Source organism: Bufo bufo, chromosome 4 (genome assembly GCF_905171765.1).
Source record: "Bufo bufo chromosome 4, aBufBuf1.1, whole genome shotgun sequence".
NCBI lineage: Eukaryota > Metazoa > Chordata > Amphibia > Anura > Bufonidae > Bufo > Bufo bufo.
The window spans coordinates 632,292,097-632,313,982 of record NC_053392.1 but is presented as its reverse complement, the minus strand read 5'-3'; the positions used below and the strand labels follow the sequence as shown (position 1 = coordinate 632,313,982).

The following is a 21,886-nucleotide window of genomic DNA, read 5'->3' as shown; positions in this document are numbered from 1 at the left end:
GCTCCCTGTTATCAGCCATTTCAGGGGAGAGGATGACTGTAGGACAGGAGAATACAGTCTATTGTCCCCTGTTATCAGCCATTTCAGGGGAGAGGATGACTGTAGGACAGGAGAATACAGTCTATTGCCCCCTGTTATCAGACATTTCAGGGGAGAGGATGACTGTAGGACAGGAGAATACAGTCTATTGCCCCCTGTTATCAGCCATTTCTCGGCTGTCTCTTCCACGTTCAGAGTCTCACACCTTGAGTTTGTATCAAACATTTACTGACGTCACAGGACAGAAGAGGAACTATCATAGAAGAAAATAAATAAGTGACGTCCACTAAAAAAGCGGTAATGGCGCTTCAGAGCAGCCGCCACCTTGTTTAAGAAACCCCACGGGCCCTTGTTCCTCCTCTCGCTGTAGTGAAGCATGCTGGGACGCGTAGTCGTTTTGCAGAAGTTCATTAGGTCGATCATTAAAGTCCTCGTCATTTCAGCTCCTCCTCGCAGACGGTGGAATCAATATGATGGTGTTAGGTCTGTCCCTTCCGGGCTGTAGAGGCGGCCATTGTTCTGATTTGCCAGCCTGAAGGTGCTGCCCACAGAGAGCACTAGCGGCGTCAGTCCAGGAATGTCTGTTTAGTGGATTGTTTGGACCCCCATAGGGGGGGGGGGAGGATAAATGTGCAGCCTGAGAAGGATCAGAGACCTCGTGTACACGGACTTCGAGGTACGAGGTGCTCCGAACCTCCCCTGCTGCTGTGACCTCGCCTCACGGCTGGAATAACGCTGGGAGCGACTCTGCGCAGCTTCCTAAGACGGCGTCCTCGTCCAGCGCCGGCCGCGCCTTCTTCTGGAAGAGAGACGGAAGATTCCGGATGTGAACTTCTTTCCGAAACTGCTCCCCCAGCGGCTTCTGTAAGAAAAGAGAGAAATGGTCACAACACATGGGGGTGAGAGGCGACCCGCTGAGGATACACCCCGAATACTACAGCCCGGGGCACACAGGGGGATGGGGGCGAGAGGAGACCCGCTGAGGATACACCCCGAATACTACAGCCCGGGGCACACGGGGGGATGGGGGTGAGAGGCGACCCGCTGAGGATACACCCCGAATACTACAGCCCGGGGCACACGGGGGGATGGGGGTGAGAGGCGACCCGCCGAGGATACACCCCGAATACTACAGCCCGGGGCACACAGGGGGGTGGGGGTGAGAGGCGACCCGCTGAGGATACACCCCGAATACTACAGCCCGGGGCACACAGGGGGGTGGGGGTGAGAGGCGACCCGCCGAGGATACACCCCGAATACTCCAGCCCGGGGCACACAGGGGGGTGGGGGTGAGAGGTAACCCGCCGAGGATACACCCCGAATACTGCAGCCCGGGGCACACAGGGGGGTGGGCGTGAGAGGCGACCCGCCGAGGATACACCCCGAATACTACAGCCCGGGGCACACAGGGGGGTGGGGGTGAGAGGCGACCCGCCGAGGATACACCCCGAATACTCCAGCCCGGGGCACACAGGGGGGTGGGGGTGAGAGGTAACCCGCCGAGGATACACCCCGAATACTACAGCCCGGGGCAAACAGGGGGGTGGGGGTGAGAGGCGACCCGCTGAGGATACACCCCGAATACTACAGCCCGGGGCACACAGGGGGGTGGGGGTGAGAGGTAACCCGCCGAGGATACACCCCGAATACTGCAGCCCGGGGCACACAGGGGAGTGGGCGTGAGAGGCGACCTGCCGAGGATACACCCCGAATACTACAGCCCGGGGCACACAGGGGAGTGGGCGTGAGAGGCGACCTGCCGAGGATACACCCCGAATACTACAGCCCAGGGCACACAGGGGAGTGGGCGTGAGAGGCGACCCGCTGAGGATACACCCCGAATACTACAGCCCAGGGCACACAGGGGGGTGGGGGTGAGAGGCGACCCGCTGAGGATACACCCCGAATACTACAGCCCGGGGCACACAGGGGGGTGGGGGTGAGAGGCGACCCGCCAAGGATACACCCCGAATACTGCAGCCCGGGGCACACAGGGGGGTGGGCGTGAGAGGCGACCCGCCGAGGATACACCCCGAATACTACAGCCCGGGGCACACAGGGGGGTGGGGGTGAGAGGCGACCCGCCGAGGATACACCCCGAATACTCCAGCCCGGGGCACACAGGGGGGTGGGGGTGAGAGGTAACCCGCCGAGGATACACCCCGAATACTACAGCCCGGGGCAAACAGGGGGGTGGGGGTGAGAGGCGACCCGCTGAGGATACACCCCGAATACTACAGCCCGGGGCACACAGGGGGGTGGGGGTGAGAGGCGACCCGCTGAGGATACACCCCGAATACTGCAGCCCGGGGCACACAGGGGAGTGGGCGTGAGAGGCGACCTGCCGAGGATACACCCCGAATACTACAGCCAAGGGCACACAGGGGGGTGGGGGTGGGAGGCGACCCGCTGAGGATACACCCCGAATACTACAGCCCAGGGCACACAGGGGGGTGGGGGTGAGAGGCGACCCGCTGAGGATACACCCCGAATACTACAGCCCGGGGCACACAGGGGGGTGGGGGTGAGAGGCGACCCGCCAAGGATACACCCCGAATACTGCAGCCCGGGGCACACAGGGGGGTGGGCGTGAGAGGCGACCCGCTGAGGATACACCCCGAATACTACAGCCCGGGGCACACAGGGGGGTGGGGGTGAGAGGCGACCCGCTGAGGATACACCCCGAATACTACAGCCCAGGGCACACAGGGGGGTGGGGGTGAGAGGCGACCCGCTGAGGATACACCCCGAATACTACAGCCCGGGGCACACGGGGGGATGGGGGTGAGGCGACCCGCCGAGGATACACCCCGAATACTACAGCCCGGGGCACACAGGGGGGTGGGGGCGAGAGGCGACCCGCCGAGGATACACCCCGAATACTACAGCCCGGGGCACACAGGGGGATGGGGGCGAGAGGCGACCCGCTGAGGATACACCCCGAATACTACAGCCCGGGGCACACAGGGGAGTGGGCGTGAAGTGCCCAGGAAGGTGGCGCAGAGTCCGTCCTCTATAGATTATATACTGATGACAGGGTGTAATACTGTATAATACACTGACACATTATACACGTCCCGTCCTCTATAGATTATATACTGATGACAGGACAGGGTGTAATACTGTATAATACACTGACACATTATACACGTCCGTCCTCTATAGATTATATACTGATGACAGGGTGTAATACTGTATAATACACTGACACATTATACACGTCCCGTCCTCTATAGATTATATACTGATGACAGGGTGTAATACTGTATAATACACTGACACATTATACACGTCCCGTCCTCTATAGATTATATACTGATGACAGGGTGTAATACTGTATAATACACTGACACATTATACACGTCCGTCCTCTATAGATTATATACTGATGACAGGGTGTAATACTGTATAATACACTGACACATTATACACGTCCGTCCTCTATAGATTATATACTGATGACAGGACAGGGTGTAATACTGTATAATACACTGACACATTATACACGTCCCGTCCTCTATAGATTATATACTGATGACAGGGTGTAATACTGTATAATACACTGACACATTATACACGTCCCATCCTCTATAGATTATATACTGATGACAGGACAGGGTGTAATACTGTATAATACACTGACACATTATACACGTCCCGTCCTCTATAGATTATATACTGATGACAGGACAGGGTGTAATACTGTATAATACACTGACACATTATACACGTCCGTCCTCTATAGATTATATACTGATAATAGGACAGGGTGTAATACTGTAAAATACACTGACACATTATACACGTCCGTCCTCTATAGATTATATACTGATGACAGGACAGGGTGTAATACTGTATAATACACTGACACATTATACACGTCCTGTCCTCTATAGATTATATACTGATAATAGGACAGGGTGTAATACTGTATAATACACTGACACATTATACACGTCCCGTCCTCTATAGATTATATACTGATGACAGGACGGGGTGTAATACTGTATAATACACTAACACATTATACACGTCCTGTCCTCTATAGATTATATACTGATAATAGGACAGGGTGTAATACTGTATAATACACTGACACATTATACACGTCCCGTCCTCTATAGATTATATACTGATGACAGGACAGGGTGTAATACTGTATAATACACTGACACATTATACACGTCCCGTCCTCTATAGATTATATACTGATGACAGGACGGGGTGTAATACTGTATAATACACTGACACATTATACACGTCCCGTCCTCTATAGATTATATACTGATAATAGGACAGGGTGTAATACTGTATAATACACTGACACATTATACACGTCCTGTCCTCTATAGATTATATACTGATAATAGGACAGGGTGTAATACTGTATAATACACTGACACATTATACACGTCCCGTCCTCTATAGATTATATACTGATGACAGGACGGGGTGTAATACTGTATAATACACTAACACATTATACACGTCCTGTCCTCTATAGATTATATACTGATAATAGGACAGGGTGTAATACTGTATAATACACTGACACATTATACACGTCCCGTCCTCTATAGATTATATACTGATGACAGGACAGGGTGTAATACTGTATAATACACTGACACATTATACACGTCCCGTCCTCTATAGATTATATACTGATGACAGGACGGGGTGTAATACTGTATAATACACTGACACATTATACACGTCCCGTCCTCTATAGATTATATACTGATAATAGGACAGCATTGTTAGGGGCATTCCTATATTTGGCTCCTCCTCACTATTGGAGGGCTGGACCACAGAGCTGACAATCATTATACTGGAGGCTGAGCCACGATTCTTCTCACCCCAATGCAGCCAGCGATGAGGCGCTTGAAATGTTCCTTCTTTCGCTTCTCTGCTTTTTTCTCCGCCGGACACCGTAGACGAGCGTCAAACCCCTTCAAGGACTCAGCATGGATGTTGGGGACCTGCTCCATCACCACCCCCAGCTCCGGGACCTGAGGGCGCTGGAGAAACAAGGGACGGACAGTCAGCCAGGGCGAGGGGAAAGACGGACAGTCAGCCAGGGCGAGGGGGGGGGGGGAGAAGGACAGTCAGCCAGGGCGAGGGGGGGGAAGACGGACAGTCAGCCAGGGTGAGGGGGGGGGGGGGGGAGACGGACAGTCAGCCAGGGGGAGGGGGGGGGGGGGGAAGACGGACAGTCAGCCAGGGCGAGGGGGGGGGGGGAAGACGGACAGTCAGCCAGGGCGAGGGGGGGGGGGGAAACGGACAGTCAGCCAGGGCGAGGGGTGGGGGAAAGACAGACAGTCAGCCAGGGCGAGGGGGGGGGAAAGACGGACAGTCAGCCAGGGCGAGGGGGGGGGAAAGACGGACAGTCAGCCAGGGCGAGGGGGGGGGGGGGAGAAGGACAGTCAGCCAGGGCGAGGGGGGGGGGGGGGAGAAGGACAGTCAGCCAGGGCGAGGGAAGGGGGGGGGGGGGGGGGGAAGGACAGTCAGCCAGGGCGAGGGGGGGGGGGGGGGGGGGAGACGGACAGTCAGCCAGGGCGAGGGGGGGGGAGGGAGACGGACAGTCAGCCAGGGCGAGGGGGGGGAGGGAGGGAGACGGACAGTCAGCCAGGGCGAGGGGGGGGGGGGGGGGGGAGACGGACAGTCAGCCAGGGCGAGGGAGGGAGGGAGACGGACAGTCAGCCAGGGCGAGGGGGGGAGAGGGACAGTCAGCCAGGGCGAGGGGGGGGGGGGGGGGGAGGGAGACGGACAGTCAGCCAGGGCGAGGGGGGGAGGGAGACGGACAGTCAGCCAGGGCGAGGGGGGGAGAGGGACAGTCAGCCAGGGGGCGAGGGGGGAAAGGGGGGGACGACGGACAGACAGCCAGGGAGGGGGGCGGGAGACGGACAGTCAGCCAGGGCGAGGGGGGGGGGGGGGGAGAGACGGACAGTCAGCCAGGGCGAGGGGGGGGGGGGGGGGAGACGGACAGTCAACCAGGGCGAGGGGGGGGGGGGGGGAGACGGACAGTCAGCCAGGGCGAGGGGGGGAAGACGGACAGTCAGCCAGGGCGAGGGGGGGTAAAGACGGACAGTCAGCCAGGGGGCGAGGGGGGGGAAAGACGGACAGTCAGCCAGGGGGCGAGGGGGGGGAAAGACGGACAGTCAGCCAGGGGGCGAGGGGGGGGAAAGACGGACAGTCAGCCAGGGGGCGAGGGGGGGGAAAGACGGACAGTCAGCCAGGGCGAGGGGGGGGAAGACGGACAGTCAGCCAGGGCGAGGGGGTGGGGAAAGAGACGGACAGTCAGCCAGGGCGAGGGGGGGGGGAGGGGGAGGGACAGTCAGCCAGGGCGAGGGGGGGGGGGGGAGAGACGGACAGTCAGCCAGGGCGAGGGGGGGGGGGAGGGGAGACGGACAGTCAACCAGGGCGAGGGGGGGGGGAGGGGAGACGGACAGTCAGCCAGGGCGAGGGGGGGAAGACGGACAGTCAGCCAGGGCGAGGGGGGGGAAAGACGGACAGTCAGCCAGGGGGCGAGGGGGGGGAAAGACGGACAGTCAGCCAGGGGGCGAGGGGGGGGGGAAAGACGGACAGTCAGCCAGGGCGAGGGGGGGGAAGACGGACAGTCAGCCAGGGCGAGGGGGTGGGGAAAGAGACGGACAGTCAGCCAGGGCGAGGGGGGGGGAGTGGGAGGGACAGTCAGCCAGGGCGAGGGGGGGAGAAAGACGGACAGTCAGCCAGGGCGAGGGGGGGGGGGGGGGGAAAGACGGACAGTCAGCCAGGGCGAGGGGGGGGGGGGGGGGGGGGAGACGGACAGTCAGCCAGGGCGAGGGCGGGGACGGACAGTCAGCCAGGGCGGGGACGGGAGACGGACAGTCAGCCAGGGCGGGGACGGACAGTCAGCCAGGGCGGGGACGGACAGTCAGCCAGGGCGGGGACGGACAGTCAGCCAGGGCGGGGACGGACAGTCAGCCAGGGCGGGGACGGACAGTCAGCCAGGGCGGGGACGGACAGTCAGCCAGGGCGAGGGGGGGGGTAGGGAGACGGATAGTCAGCCAGGGCGGGGGGACAGTTCTTACCAGGGTGCTGTAGATCTGGAAGGCCAGGGTCGCCAGGGCCAAGTTGCAGGCCTCGTGCTGGCCGTGGATCTGGAGGCCGCGCAGAACATTGGTGAAAAAACAGATGACGGCTTCAGAGGGCAGAGAAGTGGAGAGCACCTGGGGGGCCGAGGAGAGGAAAGTGAGGATAGTGGTGGGCTATGACATGAGAGGGTGGGGGTGATAGTGCGCACCTGTTTGAGAAGGGGCCAGCACAGCTGGGAGGCAGCTTTCTGACAGGCCGGCGTGTCCATCCATACGAGCGGACTGTATGCGCTGATCAGCAGGGTGGTCGACACCTCCTGCGGGGTGACAGATGACAGCACCTGAAGGTGGGCACCCAGCTTTCCCAGAGCGGCTAATCTACTGGGGAGGCAGAGAGACGGCTGCTGCCGGAGCAGTAATACTGGTTGTACCAGCGGTCACCTCTGGGGGCGCACTAACCTCGAGTGACATCAGGAACTTCCCGAGATCTGACAGTTCCAGAGAGCCGACGGCCGCAGCGTCCACACTCATCATTTCCTCATCTGGAGGGGGAAGGGTTAAAAGAGGAGAGGCAGCAGCACGCCGGATTAGAAGGAGTCTCTCCATAGTCCGGCAGTAGAGCAGCACTACACACGACCACCCTGCCGCAGGTACCACGTATAGACCGACATGCCGGATTAGAAGGAATCTCCCCATAGTCCGGCAGTAGAGCAGCACTACACACGACCACCCTGCCGCAGGTACCACGTATAGACCGACATGCCGGATTAGAAGGAGTCTCTCCATAGTCCGGCAGTAGAGCAGCGCTACACACGACCACCCTGCCGCAGGTACCACGTATAGACCGACATGCCGGATTAGAAGGAATCTCTCCATAGTCCGGCAGTAGAGCAGCGCTACACACGACCACCCTGCCGCAGGTACCACGTATAGACCGACATGCCGGATTAGAAGGAATCTCTCCATAGTCCGGCAGTAGAGCAGCGCTACACACGACCACCCTGCCGCAGGTACCACGTATAGACCGACATGCTGGATTAGAAGGAGTCTCTCCATAGTCCGGCAGTAGAGCAGCACTACACACGACCACCCTGCCGCAGGTACCACGTATAGACCGACATGCCGGATTAGAAGGAGTCTCTCCATAGTCCGGCAGTAGAGCAGCACTACACACGACCACCCTGCCGCAGGTACCATGTATAGACCGACATGCCGGATTAGAAGGAATCTCTCCATAGTCCGGCAGTAGAGCAGCGCTACACACGACCACCCTGCCGCAGGTACCACGTATAGACCGACATGCCGAATTAGAAGGAGTCTCTCCATAGTCCGGCAGTAGAGCAGCACTACACACGACCACCCTGCCGCAGGTACCACGTATAGACCGACATGCCGGATTAGAAGGAGTCTCTCCATAGTCCGGCAGTAGAGCAGCGCTACACACGACCGCCCTGCCGCAGGTACCACGTATAGACCGACATGCTGGATTAGAAGGAATCTCTCCATAGTCCGGCAGTAGAGCAGCACTACACACGACCACCCTGCCGCAGGTACCACATATAGACCGACATGCCGGATTAGAAGGAATCTCCCCATAGTCCGGCAGTAGAGCAGCGCTACACACGACCACCCTGCCGCAGGTACCACGTATAGACCGACATGCCGGATTAGAAGGAATCTCCCCATAGTCCGGCAGTAGAGCAGCTCTACACACGACCGCCCTGCCGCAGGTACCACGTATAGACCGACATGCTGGATTAGAAGGAATCTCTCTATAGTCCGGCAGTAGAGCAGCGCTACACACGACCGCCCTGCCGCAGGTACCACGTATAGACCGACATGCCGGATTAGAAGGAATCTCTCCATAGTCCGGCAGTAGAGCAGCGCTACACACGACCACCCTGCCGCAGGTACCATGTATAGACCGACATGCCGGATTAGAAGGAATCTCTCCATAGTCCGGCAGTAGAGCAGCGCTACACACGACCGCCCTGCCGCAGGTACCACGTATAGACCGACATGCCGGATTAGAAGGAATCTCTCCATAGTCCGGCAGTAGAGCAGCACTACACACGACCGCCCTGCCGCAGGTACCACGTATAGACCGACATGCCGGATTAGAAGGAATCTCTCCATAGTCCGGCAGTAGAGCAGCACTACACACGACCACCCTGCCGCAGGTACCACGTATAGACCGACATGCCGGATTAGAAGGAGTCTCTCCATAGTCCGGCAGTAGAGCAGCGCTACACACGACCACCCTGCCGCAGGTACCACGTATAGACCGACATGCCGGATTAGAAGGAGTCTCTCCATAGTCCGGCAGTAGAGCAGCGCTACACACGACCACCCTGCCGCAGGTACCACGTATAGACCGACATGCCGGATTAGAAGGAATCACCCCATAGTCCGGCAGTAGAGCAGCGCTACACACGACCGCCCTGCCGCAGGTACCACGTATAGACCGACATGCCGGATTAGAAGGAGTCTCTCCATAGTCCAGCAGTAGAGCAGCGCTACACACGACCGCCCTGCCGCAGGTACCACGTATAGACCGACATGCCGGATTAGAAGGAGTCTCTCCATAGTCCGGCAGTAGAGCAGCGCTACACACGACCACCCTGCCGCAGGTACCACGTATAGACCGACATGCCGGATTAGAAGGAGTCTCTCCATAGTCCGGCAGTAGAGCAGCACTACACACGACCACCCTGCCGCAGGTACCACGTATAGACCGACATGCCGGATTAGAAGGAATCACCCCATAGTCCGGCAGTAGAGCAGCGCTACACACGACCGCCCTGCCGCAGGTACCACGTATAGACCGACATGCCGGATTAGAAGGAGTCTCTCCATAGTCCAGCAGTAGAGCAGCGCTACACACGACCGCCCTGCCGCAGGTACCACGTATAGACCGACATGCCGGATTAGAAGGAATCACCCCATAGTCCGGCAGTAGAGCAGCGCTACACACGACCGCCCTGCCGCAGGTACCACGTATAGACCGACATGCCGGATTAGAAGGAGTCTCTCCATAGTCCGGCAGTAGAGCAGCACTACACACGACCACCCTGCCGCAGGTACCACGTATAGACCGACATGCCGGATTAGAAGGAATCTCTCCATAGTCCGGCAGTAGAGCAGCTCTACACACGACCGCCCTGCCGCAGGTACCACGTATAGACCGACATGCCGGATTAGAAGGATTCTCTCCATAGTCCGGCAGTAGAGCAGCACTACACACGCCCACCCTGCCGCAGGTACCACGTATAGACCGACATGCCGGATTAGAAGGAATCACCCCATAGTCCGGCAGTAGAGCAGCGCTACACACGACCACCCTGCCGCAGGTACCACATATAGACCGACATGCCGGATTAGAAGGAATCTCCCCATAGTCCGGCAGTAGAGCAGCGCTACACACGACCACCCTGCCGCAGGTACCACGTATAGACAGACATGCCGGATTAGAAGGAATCTCTCCATAGTCCGGCAGTAGAGCAGCGCTACACACGACCACCCTGCCGCAGGTACCACGTATAGACCGACATGCCGGATTAGAAGGAGTCTCTCCATAGTCCGGCAGTAGAGCAGCACTACACACGACCGCCCTGCCGCAGGTACCACGTATAGACCGACATGCCGGATTAGAAGGAATCTCTCCATAGTCCGGCAGTAGAGCAGCACTACACACGACCACCCTGCCGCAGGTACCACGTATAGACCGACATGCCGGATTAGAAGGAATCACTCCATAGTCCGGCAGTAGAGCAGCACTACACACGACCGCCCTGCCGCAGGTACCATGTATAGACCGACATGCCGGATTAGAAGGAATCTCTCCATAGTCCGGCAGTAGAGCAGCACTACACACGACCACCCTGCCGCAGGTACCACGTATAGACAGACATGCCGGATTAGAAGGAATCTCTCCATAGTCCGGCAGTAGAGCAGCGCTACACACGACCACCCTGCCGCAGGTACCACGTATAGACCGACATGCCGGATTAGAAGGAGTCTCTACATAGTCCGGCAGTAGAGCAGCACTACACACGACCACCCTGCCGCAGGTACCACGTATAGACCGACATGCCGGATTAGAAGGAGTCTCTCCATAGTCCGGCAGTAGAGCAGCGCTACACACGACCACCCTGCCGCAGGTACCATGTATAGACCGACATGCCGGATTAGAAGGAATCTCTCCATAGTCCGGCAGTAGAGCAGCACTACACACGACCACCCTGCCGCAGGTACCACGTATAGACCGACATGCCGGATTAGAAGGAATCTCCCCATAGTCCGGCAGTAGAGCAGCACTACACACGACCACCCTGCCGCAGGTACCACGTATAGACCGACATGCCGGATTAGAAGGAGTCTCTCCATAGTCCGGCAGTAGAGCAGCACTACACACGACCACCCTGCCGCAGGTACCACGTATAGACCGACATGCCGGATTAGAAGGAATCTCCCCATAGTCCGGCAGTAGAGCAGCACTACACACGACCACCCTGCCGCAGGTACCACGTATAGACCGACATGCCGGATTAGAAGGAATCTCCCCATAGTCCGGCAGTAGAGCAGCACTACACACGACCACCCTGCCGCAGGTACCATGTATAGACCGACATGCCGGATTAGAAGGAGTCTCTCCATAGTCCGGCAGTAGAGCAGCACTACACACGACCGCCCTGCCGCAGGTACCACGTATAGACCGACATGCTGGATTAGAAGGAATCTCTCCATAGTCCGGCAGTAGAGCAGCGCTACACACGACCACCCTGCCGCAGGTACCACGTATAGACCGACATGCCGGATTAGAAGGAATCTCTCCATAGTCCGGCAGTAGAGCAGCACTACACACGACCGCCCTGCCGCAGGTACCACGTATAGACCGACATGCCGGATTAGAAGGAATCTCTCCATAGTCCGGCAGTAGAGCAGCGCTACACACGACCACCCTGCCGCAGGTACCACGTATAGACCGACATGCCGGATTAGAAGGAGTCTCTCCATAGTCCGGCAGTAGAGCAGCACTACACACGACCGCCCTGCCGCAGGTACCACGTATAGACCGACATGCCGGATTAGAAGGAATCTCTCCATAGTCCGGCAGTAGAGCAGCTCTACACACGACCACCCTGCCGCAGGTACCACGTATAGACCGACATGCCGGATTAGAAGGAATCTCTCCATAGTCCGGCAGTAGAGCAGCGCTACACACGACCGCCCTGCCGCAGGTACCACGTATAGACCGACATGCCGGATTAGAAGGAATCTCCCCATAGTCCGGCAGTAGAGCAGCGCTACACACGACCACCCTGCCGCAGGTACCACGTATAGACCGACATGCCGGATTAGAAGGAGTCTCTCCATAGTCCGGCAGTAGAGCAGCGCTACACACGACCACCCTGCCGCAGGTACCACGTATAGACCGACATGCCGGATTAGAAGGAATCTCTCCATAGTCCGGCAGTAGAGCAGCACTACACACGACCGCCCTGCCGCAGGTACCACGTATAGACCGACATGCCGGATTAGAAGGAATCTCTCCATAGTCCGGCAGTAGAGCAGCGCTACACACGACCACCCTGCCGCAGGTACCACGTATAGACCGACATGCCGGATTAGAAGGAGTCTCTCCATAGTCCGGCAGTAGAGCAGCACTACACACGACCGCCCTGCCGCAGGTACCACGTATAGACCGACATGCCGGATTAGAAGGAATCTCTCCATAGTCCGGCAGTAGAGCAGCTCTACACACGACCACCCTGCCGCAGGTACCACGTATAGACCGACATGCCGGATTAGAAGGAATCTCTCCATAGTCCGGCAGTAGAGCAGCGCTACACACGACCACCCTGCCGCAGGTACCATGTATAGACCGACATGCCGGATTAGAAGGAATCTCTCCATAGTCCGGCAGTAGAGCAGCACTACACACGACCACCCTGCCGCAGGTACCACGTATAGACTGACATGCCGGATTAGAAGGAATCTCCCCATAGTCCGGCAGTAGAGCAGCACTACACACGACCACCCTGCCGCAGGTACCACGTATAGACCGACATGCCGGATTAGAAGGAGTCTCTCCATAGTCCGGCAGTAGAGCAGCACTACACACGACCGCCCTGCCGCAGGTACCACGTATAGACCGACATGCCGGATTAGAAGGAATCTCTCCATAGTCCGGCAGTAGAGCAGCTCTACACACGACCACCCTGCCGCAGGTACCACGTATAGACTGACATGCCGGATTAGAAGGAATCTCCCCATAGTCCGGCAGTAGAGCAGCGCTACACACGACCACCCTGCCGCAGGTACCACGTATAGACCGACATGCCGGATTAGAAGGAATCTCTCCATAGTCCGGCAGTAGAGCAGCACTACACACGACCGCCCTGCCGCAGGTACCACGTATAGACCGACATGCCGGATTAGAAGGAATCTCTCCATAGTCCGGCAGTAGAGCAGCGCTACACACGACCGCCCTGCCGCAGGTACCCCGTATAGACCGACATGCCGGATTAGAAGGAATCTCTCCATAGTCCGGCAGTAGAGCAGCGCTACACACGACCGCCCTGCCGCAGGTACCACGTATAGACCGACATGCCGGATTAGAAGGAATCTCTCCATAGTCCGGCAGTAGAGCAGCGCTACACACGACCGCCCTGCCGCAGGTACCACGTATAGACCAACATGCCGGATTAGAAGGAATCTCTCCATAGTCCGGCAGTAGAGCAGCGCTACACACGACCGCCCTGCCGCAGGTACCACGTATAGACCGACATGCCGGATTAGAAGGAATCTCCCCATAGTCCGGCAGTAGAGCAGCGCTACACACGACCACCCTGCCGCAGGTACCACGTATAGACCGACATGCCGGATTAGAAGGAATCTCTCCATAGTCCGGCAGTAGAGCAGCGCTACACACGACCGCCCTGCCGCAGGTACCACGTATAGACCGACATGCCGGATTAGAAGGAATCTCTCCATAGTCCGGCAGTAGAGCAGCGCTACACACGACCACCCTGCCGCAGGTACCATGTATAGACCGACATGCCGGATTAGAAGGAGTCTCTCCATAGTCCGGCAGTAGAGCAGCGCTACACACGACCACCCTGCCGCAGGTACCATGTATAGACCGACATGCCGGATTAGAAGGAGTCTCTCCATAGTCCGGCAGTAGAGCAGCGCTACACACGACCACCCTGCCGCAGGTACCACGTATAGACCGACATGCCGGATTAGAAGGAATCTCTCCATAGTCCGGCAGTAGAGCAGCACTACACACGACCACCCTGCCGCAGGTACCATGTATAGACCGACATGCCGGATTAGAAGGAGTCTCTCCATAGTCCGGCAGTAGAGCAGCACTACACACGACCACCCTGCCGCAGGTACCACGTATAGACCGACATGCCGGATTAGAAGGAGTCTCTCCATAGTCCGGCAGTAGAGCAGCGCTACACACGACCGCCCTGCCGCAGGTACCACGTATAGACAGACATGCCGGATTAGAAGGAGTCTCTCCATAGTCCGGCAGTAGAGCAGCGCTACACACGACCACCCTGCCGCAGGTACCACGTATAGACCGACATGCCGGATTAGAAGGAATCTCTCCATAGTCCGGCAGTAGAGCAGCGCTACACACGACCACCCTGCCGCAGGTACCACGTATAGACCGACATGCCGGATTAGAAGGAGTCTCTCCATAGTCCGGCAGTAGAGCAGCGCTACACACGACCACCCTGCCGCAGGTACCATGTATAGACCGACATGCCGGATTATCAGAATGGACCTATAGACGGTGGTCAGCACTACAACTTCCCCATCTCAGGTGCACCCAGCTTTCCTAGGATCCTGAGTTGCACATCTATAGCAGGGCTGAAGTCTACCACTCAGGATCCTTGGAAAGCTGGGTGACGCAGAGATTGGAGGACAGATGGAAGGTCAGACATGAATCCTTACCGTCAGCGTCTACTGGAGCCGCACTGCGCACCTCCTCCCCCGCAGCGTTGCCCGACGAGGCCTCCGACGTCTTCTTGGCTATACAGCTGACAACTATGAAGGACACAGGGGGAGCGGTCAGCAGCGCGTGTACAGCAAGGGGCAGTATACAGCGGGGGGCACTCACTATACGGGGGTATATGTACTCACTGATGAGGTCCACCATCTCCCTGGTCAGCAGCGGGTGTAGTACAGCGGTGATGGGGGGGGGGGCGGGGGCAGTATACAGCGGGGGCGCTCACTATACGGGGGGGGGGGGGATATACACTCACTGATGAGGTCCACCATCTCCCGGGTCAGCAGCGGGTGTACAGCGGTGATGGGGGGGGGGGGGGCCAGTATACAGCGGGGGCACTCACTAAACGTGGGGGGGGGGATATACACTCACTGATGAGGTCCACCATCTCCCGGGTCAGCAGGGGGTGTACAGCGGTGATGGGGGGGGGGTCTATCGGGGGCAGTATACAGCGGGGGGGGGGATATACACTCACTGATGAGGTCCACCATCTCCCGGGTCAGCAGGGGGTGTACAGCGGTGATGGGGGGGGGGGGTCGGGGGCAGTATACAGCGGGGGGGGTATACACTCACTGATGAGGTCCACCATCTCCTGGGTCAGCAGCGGGTGTACAGCGGTGATGGGGGGGGGGGGGGGGGGGGGGGGTCAGGGGCAGTATACAGCGGGGGGGGGGATATACACTCACTGATGAGGTCCACCATCTCCCGGGTCACCAGCGGGTGTACAGCGGTGATAGGGGGGGGGGGGGGGGGGTCGGGGGCAGTATACAGCGGGGGGGGGATATACACTCACTGATGAGGTCCACCATCTCCTGGGTCAGCAGCGGGTGTACAGCGGTGATGGGGGGGGGGGGGTCAGGGGCAGTATACAGCGGGGGGGGATATACACTCACTGATGAGGTCCACCATCTCCCGGGTCACCAGCGGGTGTACAGCGGTGATGGGGGGGGGGGGGGGGGGGGGGGGTCGGGGGCAGTATACAGCGGGGGGGGATATACACTCACTGATGAGGTCCACCATCTCCTGGGTCAGCAGCGGGTGTACAGCGGTGATGGGGGGGGTCAGGGGCAGTATACAGCGCGGGGGGGGATATACACTCACTGATGAGGTCCACCATCTCCCGGGTCACCAGCGGGTGTACAGCGGTGATGGGGGGGGGGGGGGGGGGGGTCGGGGGCAGTATACAGCGGGGGGGGGGATATACACTCACTGATGAGGTCCACCATCTCCCGGGTCAGCAGCGGGTGTACAGCGGTGATGGGGGGGGGGGGGGGGGGGGGGGGTCAGGGGCAGTATACAGCGGGGGGGGGGGGGGGGGGATATACACTCACTGATGAGGTCCACCATCTCCCGGGTCACCAGCGGGTGTACAGCGGTGATGGGGGTGGGTCGGGGGCAGTATACAGTGGGGGCGCTCACTATACGGGGGCCGGGGGGATATACACTCACTGATGAGGTCCACCATCTCCCGGGTCAGCAGCGGGTGTACAGCGGTGATGGGGGGGGGGGTCTATCGGGGGCAGTATACAGCGGGGGGGGGGGGGATATACACTCACTGATGAGGTCCACCATCTCCCGGGTCAGCAGCGGGTGTACAGCGGTGATGGGGGGGGGGGGTCGGGGGCAGTATACAGCGGGGGGGGGATATACACTCACTGATGAGGTCCACCATCTCCCGGGTCAGCAGCCGCACCAGCTCCACCTCCAGGATCTCCGTAGTCTCGGTGTTCAGCTCGGAGTAATCCTCCTCACTGCAGAGACAACCAAAAAGCTGACACTCTCCCAGTCCAGCAAATAATGGTCCCACCCCCCGTGGCAAACCCCTATATACTCCATTCACATCCAGAGCTGCAGAGGCTACTCTACTGCTGCATCATCTGTCTGCAGCTCTAGATGAATCTGGTTTTCCGCGTACATTATGTCAGATCATATAGTGACTTTCTGAACGCAGCTCTGGAGGTGAGTGGAGCACATTAGGTGCAGCTCCGCCTCCAGGACTCACCTCGCCAGCCACTTCTGCGACAGCCTCTGGAAGATAAAGTGACAGTCATCAGTGATGTTGGGGCGTATTGGGGTGCTCCGTGTGCATGAGGTGTCTATGGGGTTACCTGGTGCAGGAAGCTGAGGAGGGGCCCCAGGATTGGCCCCAGGAGGCTCTCGTACTTGTCAGGAGGACAGGAGACAATCAGTGGCTTCACAAAGAAGCGTAATCAGCAGGTTAAGGAAGCACTCCGGGTTTCTTCTATGTCACATGTATCCTAGCAGTGTAAGGGCCTGTTCACACCTCGTTTTTGCTGAACGCAGACACGCTTGTAAACAGAAAAACGTATAGAAATGTATGGCTTGATGCGCCCATAGACTATAATTGGCGAATGTAGGTAAGCGCTCACTTCCGGCACTGGACAGGTCATCAGTATCTGATGGGTGGTGGTCCGACACTCGGGACCCTCACTGATCAGTTTTTTGACAAGGCACAGGGCCATACATTGTATAGTGGCCGTGCTTGGTATCGCGCTCCGCTCCATTCACTTCTATGGGGCTGAGCTGCTCCTAGGTCATGTGACCGATGAATGTGACGTCACTGGCCTAGAAGAAGGCGAGAGAAGGCCGCGGTGTTCACGGGAGGACCGATGCCTTCTGTTGAGCTTTTTCATAAGTGTATAAAACATTGATCTAGATATCCTAATTATAGTGGATTTGATTATATATACCTATAAGAGCCCATATTGTTATATGTATGTATTTTAAAGATGGCCGAAAGAGAGTCATGGGAAGGACAGTTCAGATAACATTTCTCCTCATGGATGTACCAGTCTGAAAAGAGGCCTTCTTGTCTCCTTATGGATTTATGACAGGAGATAAGGGTGCTCTCCAGACGCAGCTGGTGCTAATTACCTCTACAGTTTGGTCTTTATTAATGAAGCAGAAAATCTGTGATATCTATATAAGCTTATAATTAACCTTAGTTTTGTATAAGAGAATCAATAAAACATTATGTATCGTTTTATATTGTTACGTATTATTAAGGATGTTTATGTATCGGTCATCATATACATTTCTCAATAGGAACGCATATATTCCTATTATATGATGAAAACAGTTTTAGTATGGACTTTGTTAAGGAGTATCTCCAAAGAAGTGGTATTTTAACGAACCATCAATCACCCGTTGGTGTAGCAGAGGAGGCACAGATATCTCTGTGAGAAAACAAGGCTCATTTTCTTATCGGTCCCATAAAATAACAATCTGGGAAACATTCAAATGGTGCCTAAAAGTCTGTGCTTGATTGGTAGAAGTGTCGGAATTAATCCCTCTAGCTTTGATTTAGGTTCCAGAGGTCATGTGTATAGAATGTGAGATAGTACCATTTATTAAGGATTAAATATCCTAATAGCTTAGGTAATAGTGTCACCTAGGGGTAAAGGAGTAACATTACACCAACAGCAGAAGTGCATTTTGGGTATTACAATGACATCACAGTTCTTATCGTATGTACACGCCTAGCCGACAATGATTGGAAAACTCCAAGCTAGGAAGGTGTGTCTAACTGATAAGTTTGTGATCATAAAGCACACACAGATGAGGGAGAGGAACAGAACAGAAACAAAAAGGACAACAAGAAAAAAAGAGAAAACACCAAGAAACAAAGAAAACCCGGGAGAAAGATCCTAATGACCAGATCGTACCTTAGAGCGGACTTCCCTTAGTCTCTGCACATCATCTGCATTCTCGGTAATGTATAACTTTATTCTGTGTAGTATTAATATAAATTAATCAGCCTGATATTCAGCAAACTCCCCGCTGTTGGCGGATGTATAGTCGTTAAAAGTGCTACATCAATATTGTCACTATTCAGTAACGATGCATATTACTGAATAAAAGACCTAAATATTAATTTCAGAGGTAACTCTCTGATTGGAATAATTTCATTCCATAGTCAATACCAGGCTTGATCATTTATATTGCTACCCCATTATCCGAGATTAGTCATAGTTTGTGCCGAGCAAGGGTTCGTATCTTTTATTAACGTTATTGAGTTTTTATATCTAAAAATTGCAGTTGAGGTGGATTGTATTATTTTTTTCTGTCTGAGAGGTACTGTGTATACTCTGGTATTTGAGTTGAATTTTGGGTACTGCATATCACTGTGTATCATTGCAGATTATTGATTTTCCTATTGATTAATCTTTGTATTTTAAATTATTGTATAAATCATTTATATTTTTGCATAGACGCTTCTACCTTTACTGATCGCACAATAAAATAACCGATATAACTCTTTTTGAGGTGTTCTATATGTCCACCTCAAGGATCAATAATCATTTGAAATCTTATCTTTGATCCTTTCTTTTAGGCCTTATGCACACGACCGTTGTGTGTTTCGCGGTCCACAAATTGCAGATCCGCAAAACACGGATGGCGTCCGTGTGCGTTCCATTAATATAACTGCCTATTCCATTAATATAACTGCCTATTCTTGTCCGCAAAACGGACAAGAATAGGACATGTTATATTTTTTATGCGGACCACGGAACGGAGCAACGGATGCGGAAAGCACAGGGAGTGCTCTCCGCATCTTTTGCGGCCCCATTGAAGTGAGTGGGTTCGCATCCAAGACGCAAATACTGCGGCTCAGATGCGGACAAAAACAACGGCCGCGTGCATGAGGCCTTATATAAAGCCTTTTGCTTTATATTCCAGACACTTCTCAAACAACTGATCAGCGGGGGGGTCTCGGATGTCAGACCTCCACTGATCACATACTGATGACCTATCCAGAGGATAGGTGATCTGTATTAATATCTCGGAAAACCCCTTTAAGGAAGCAGCATGGCACCCGCTGTACCCCCACACCCGCATCTCACCCCACAGAAAGGATATGCAACAGTGGGCGCAGGCGGAAGTCCGGGATGTGGGTGAGGTTGCAGAAGACTGAGTTAACGAGGCGGCCCGCCAAACCTGGTATCGAGTAATAATCCTGCAGCAAGGACGGCCCAATGTTCCCCAGGATCTGACAACTGAGCAAGGACAGGAGGAAGGTAAGAAGGTAGGTATGAATGAGGGAGGTAAGAAGACGGTAGGTAGGTAAGAAGAGGGAGGGGGAGACGGTAATAAGGAGGGAGGAAGGGGGAGACGGTAATAAGGAGGGAGGTAAGAAGATGGGAGGGCGAGGCGGAAGGTAAGGCAAGAAGATGGGAGGGCGAGGCGGAAGGTAAGGCAAGAAGATGGGAGGGCGAGGCGGAAGGTAAGGCAAGAAGATGGGAGGGCGAGGCGGAAGGTAAGGCAAGAAGATGGGAGGGCGAGGCGGAAGGTAAGGCAAGAAGATGGGAGGGCGAGGCGGAAGGTAAGGCAAGAAGATGGGAGGGCGAGGCGGAAGGTAAGGCAAGAAGATGGGAGGGCGAGGCGGAAGGTAAGGCAAGAAGATGGGAGGGCGAGGCGGAAGCTAAGGCAAGAAGATGGGAGGGCGAGGCGGAAGGTAAGGCAACAGGGGGAGGGCGAGGCGGAAGGTAAGGCAAGAAGATGGGAGGGCGAGGCGGAAGGTAAGGCAACAGGGGGAGGGCGAGGCGGAAGGTAAGGCAAGAAGATGGGAGGGCGAGGCGGAAGGTAAGGCAAGAAGATGGGAGGGCGAGGCGGAAGCTAAGGCAAGAAGATGGGAGGGCGAGGCGGAAGGTAAGGCAACAGGGGGAGGGCGAGGCGGAAGGTAAGGCAAGAAGATGGGAGGGCGAGGCGGAAGGTAAGGCAAGAAGATGGGAGGGCGAGGCGGAAGGTAAGGCAAGAAGATGGGAGGGCGAGGCGGAAGGTAAGGCAAGAAGATGGGAGGGCGAGGCGGAAGGTAAGGCAAGAAGATGGGAGGGCGAGGCGGAAGGTAAGGCGAGAAGATGGGAGGGCGAGGCGGAAGCTAAGGCAAGAAGATGGGAGGGCGAGGCGGAAGGTAAGGCAAGAAGATGGGAGGGCGAGGCGGAAGGTAAGGCAAGAAGATGGGAGGGCGAGGCGGAAGGTAAGGCAAGAAGATGGGAGGGCGAGGCGGAAGGTAAGGCAAGAAGATGGGAGGGCGAGGCGGAAGGTAAGGCAAGAAGATGGGAGGGCGAGGCGGAAGGTAAGGCAAGAAGATGGGAGGGCGAGGCGGAAGGTAAGGCAAGAAGATGGGAGGGCGAGGCGGAAGGTAAGGCGAGAAGATGGGAGGGCGAGGCGGAAGCTAAGGCAAGAAGATGGGAGGGCGAGGCGGAAGGTAAGGCAAGAAGATGGGAGGGCGAGGCGGAAGGTAAGGCAAGAAGATGGGAGGGCGAGGCGGAAGGTAAGGCAAGAAGATGGGAGGGCGAGGCGGAAGGTAAGGCAACAGGGGGAGGGCGAGGCGGAAGGTAAGGCAACAGGGGGAGGGCGAGGCGGAAGGTAAGGCAACAGGGGGAGGGCGAGGCGGAAGGTAAGGTAAGAAGATGGGAGGGCGAGGCGGAAGGTAAGGCAAGAAGATGGGAGGGCGAGGCGGAAGGTAAGGCAAGAAGATGGGAGGGCGAGGCGGAAGGTAAGGCGAGAAGATGGGAGGGCGAGGCGGAAGCTAAGGCAAGAAGATGGGAGGGCGAGGCGGAAGGTAAGGCAACAGGGGGAGGGCGAGGCGGAAGGTAAGGCAAGAAGATGGGAGGGCGAGGCGGAAGGTAAGGCAACAGGGGGAGGGCGAGGCGGAAGGTAAGGCGGTGCAAAGGGGTAAACAGAAGGGAAAAGAAGTGGAGCGGCTGAGCACGGAGAGACA

The 21,886-nt window shown here is 56.6% G+C and overlaps 1 protein-coding gene across 1 annotated transcript in view; it reads right to left on the bottom strand.

Moving 5' to 3' along the window:
• Nucleotides 1–255: 255 nt before the first annotated feature.
• XPO5 (exportin 5) overlaps nucleotides 256–21,886 on the bottom strand; it is a 56,318-nt gene continuing 34,687 nt past the window's right edge. The window contains exons 23-32 of the mRNA XM_040430829.1: nucleotides 20,023–20,159; nucleotides 17,250–17,347; nucleotides 17,144–17,169; nucleotides 16,798–16,892; nucleotides 15,087–15,179; nucleotides 7,575–7,657; nucleotides 7,325–7,432; nucleotides 7,113–7,250; nucleotides 4,899–5,060; nucleotides 256–901 (exon numbers count right to left, since the gene is read on the bottom strand). Coding sequence (XP_040286763.1) covers nucleotides 758–901; nucleotides 4,899–5,060; nucleotides 7,113–7,250; nucleotides 7,325–7,432; nucleotides 7,575–7,657; nucleotides 15,087–15,179; nucleotides 16,798–16,892; nucleotides 17,144–17,169; nucleotides 17,250–17,347; nucleotides 20,023–20,159 — 1,084 coding nt within the window. The 3' untranslated portion in view covers nucleotides 256–757. The remainder of the gene's footprint in view (nucleotides 902–4,898; nucleotides 5,061–7,112; nucleotides 7,251–7,324; nucleotides 7,433–7,574; nucleotides 7,658–15,086; nucleotides 15,180–16,797; nucleotides 16,893–17,143; nucleotides 17,170–17,249; nucleotides 17,348–20,022; nucleotides 20,160–21,886) is intronic.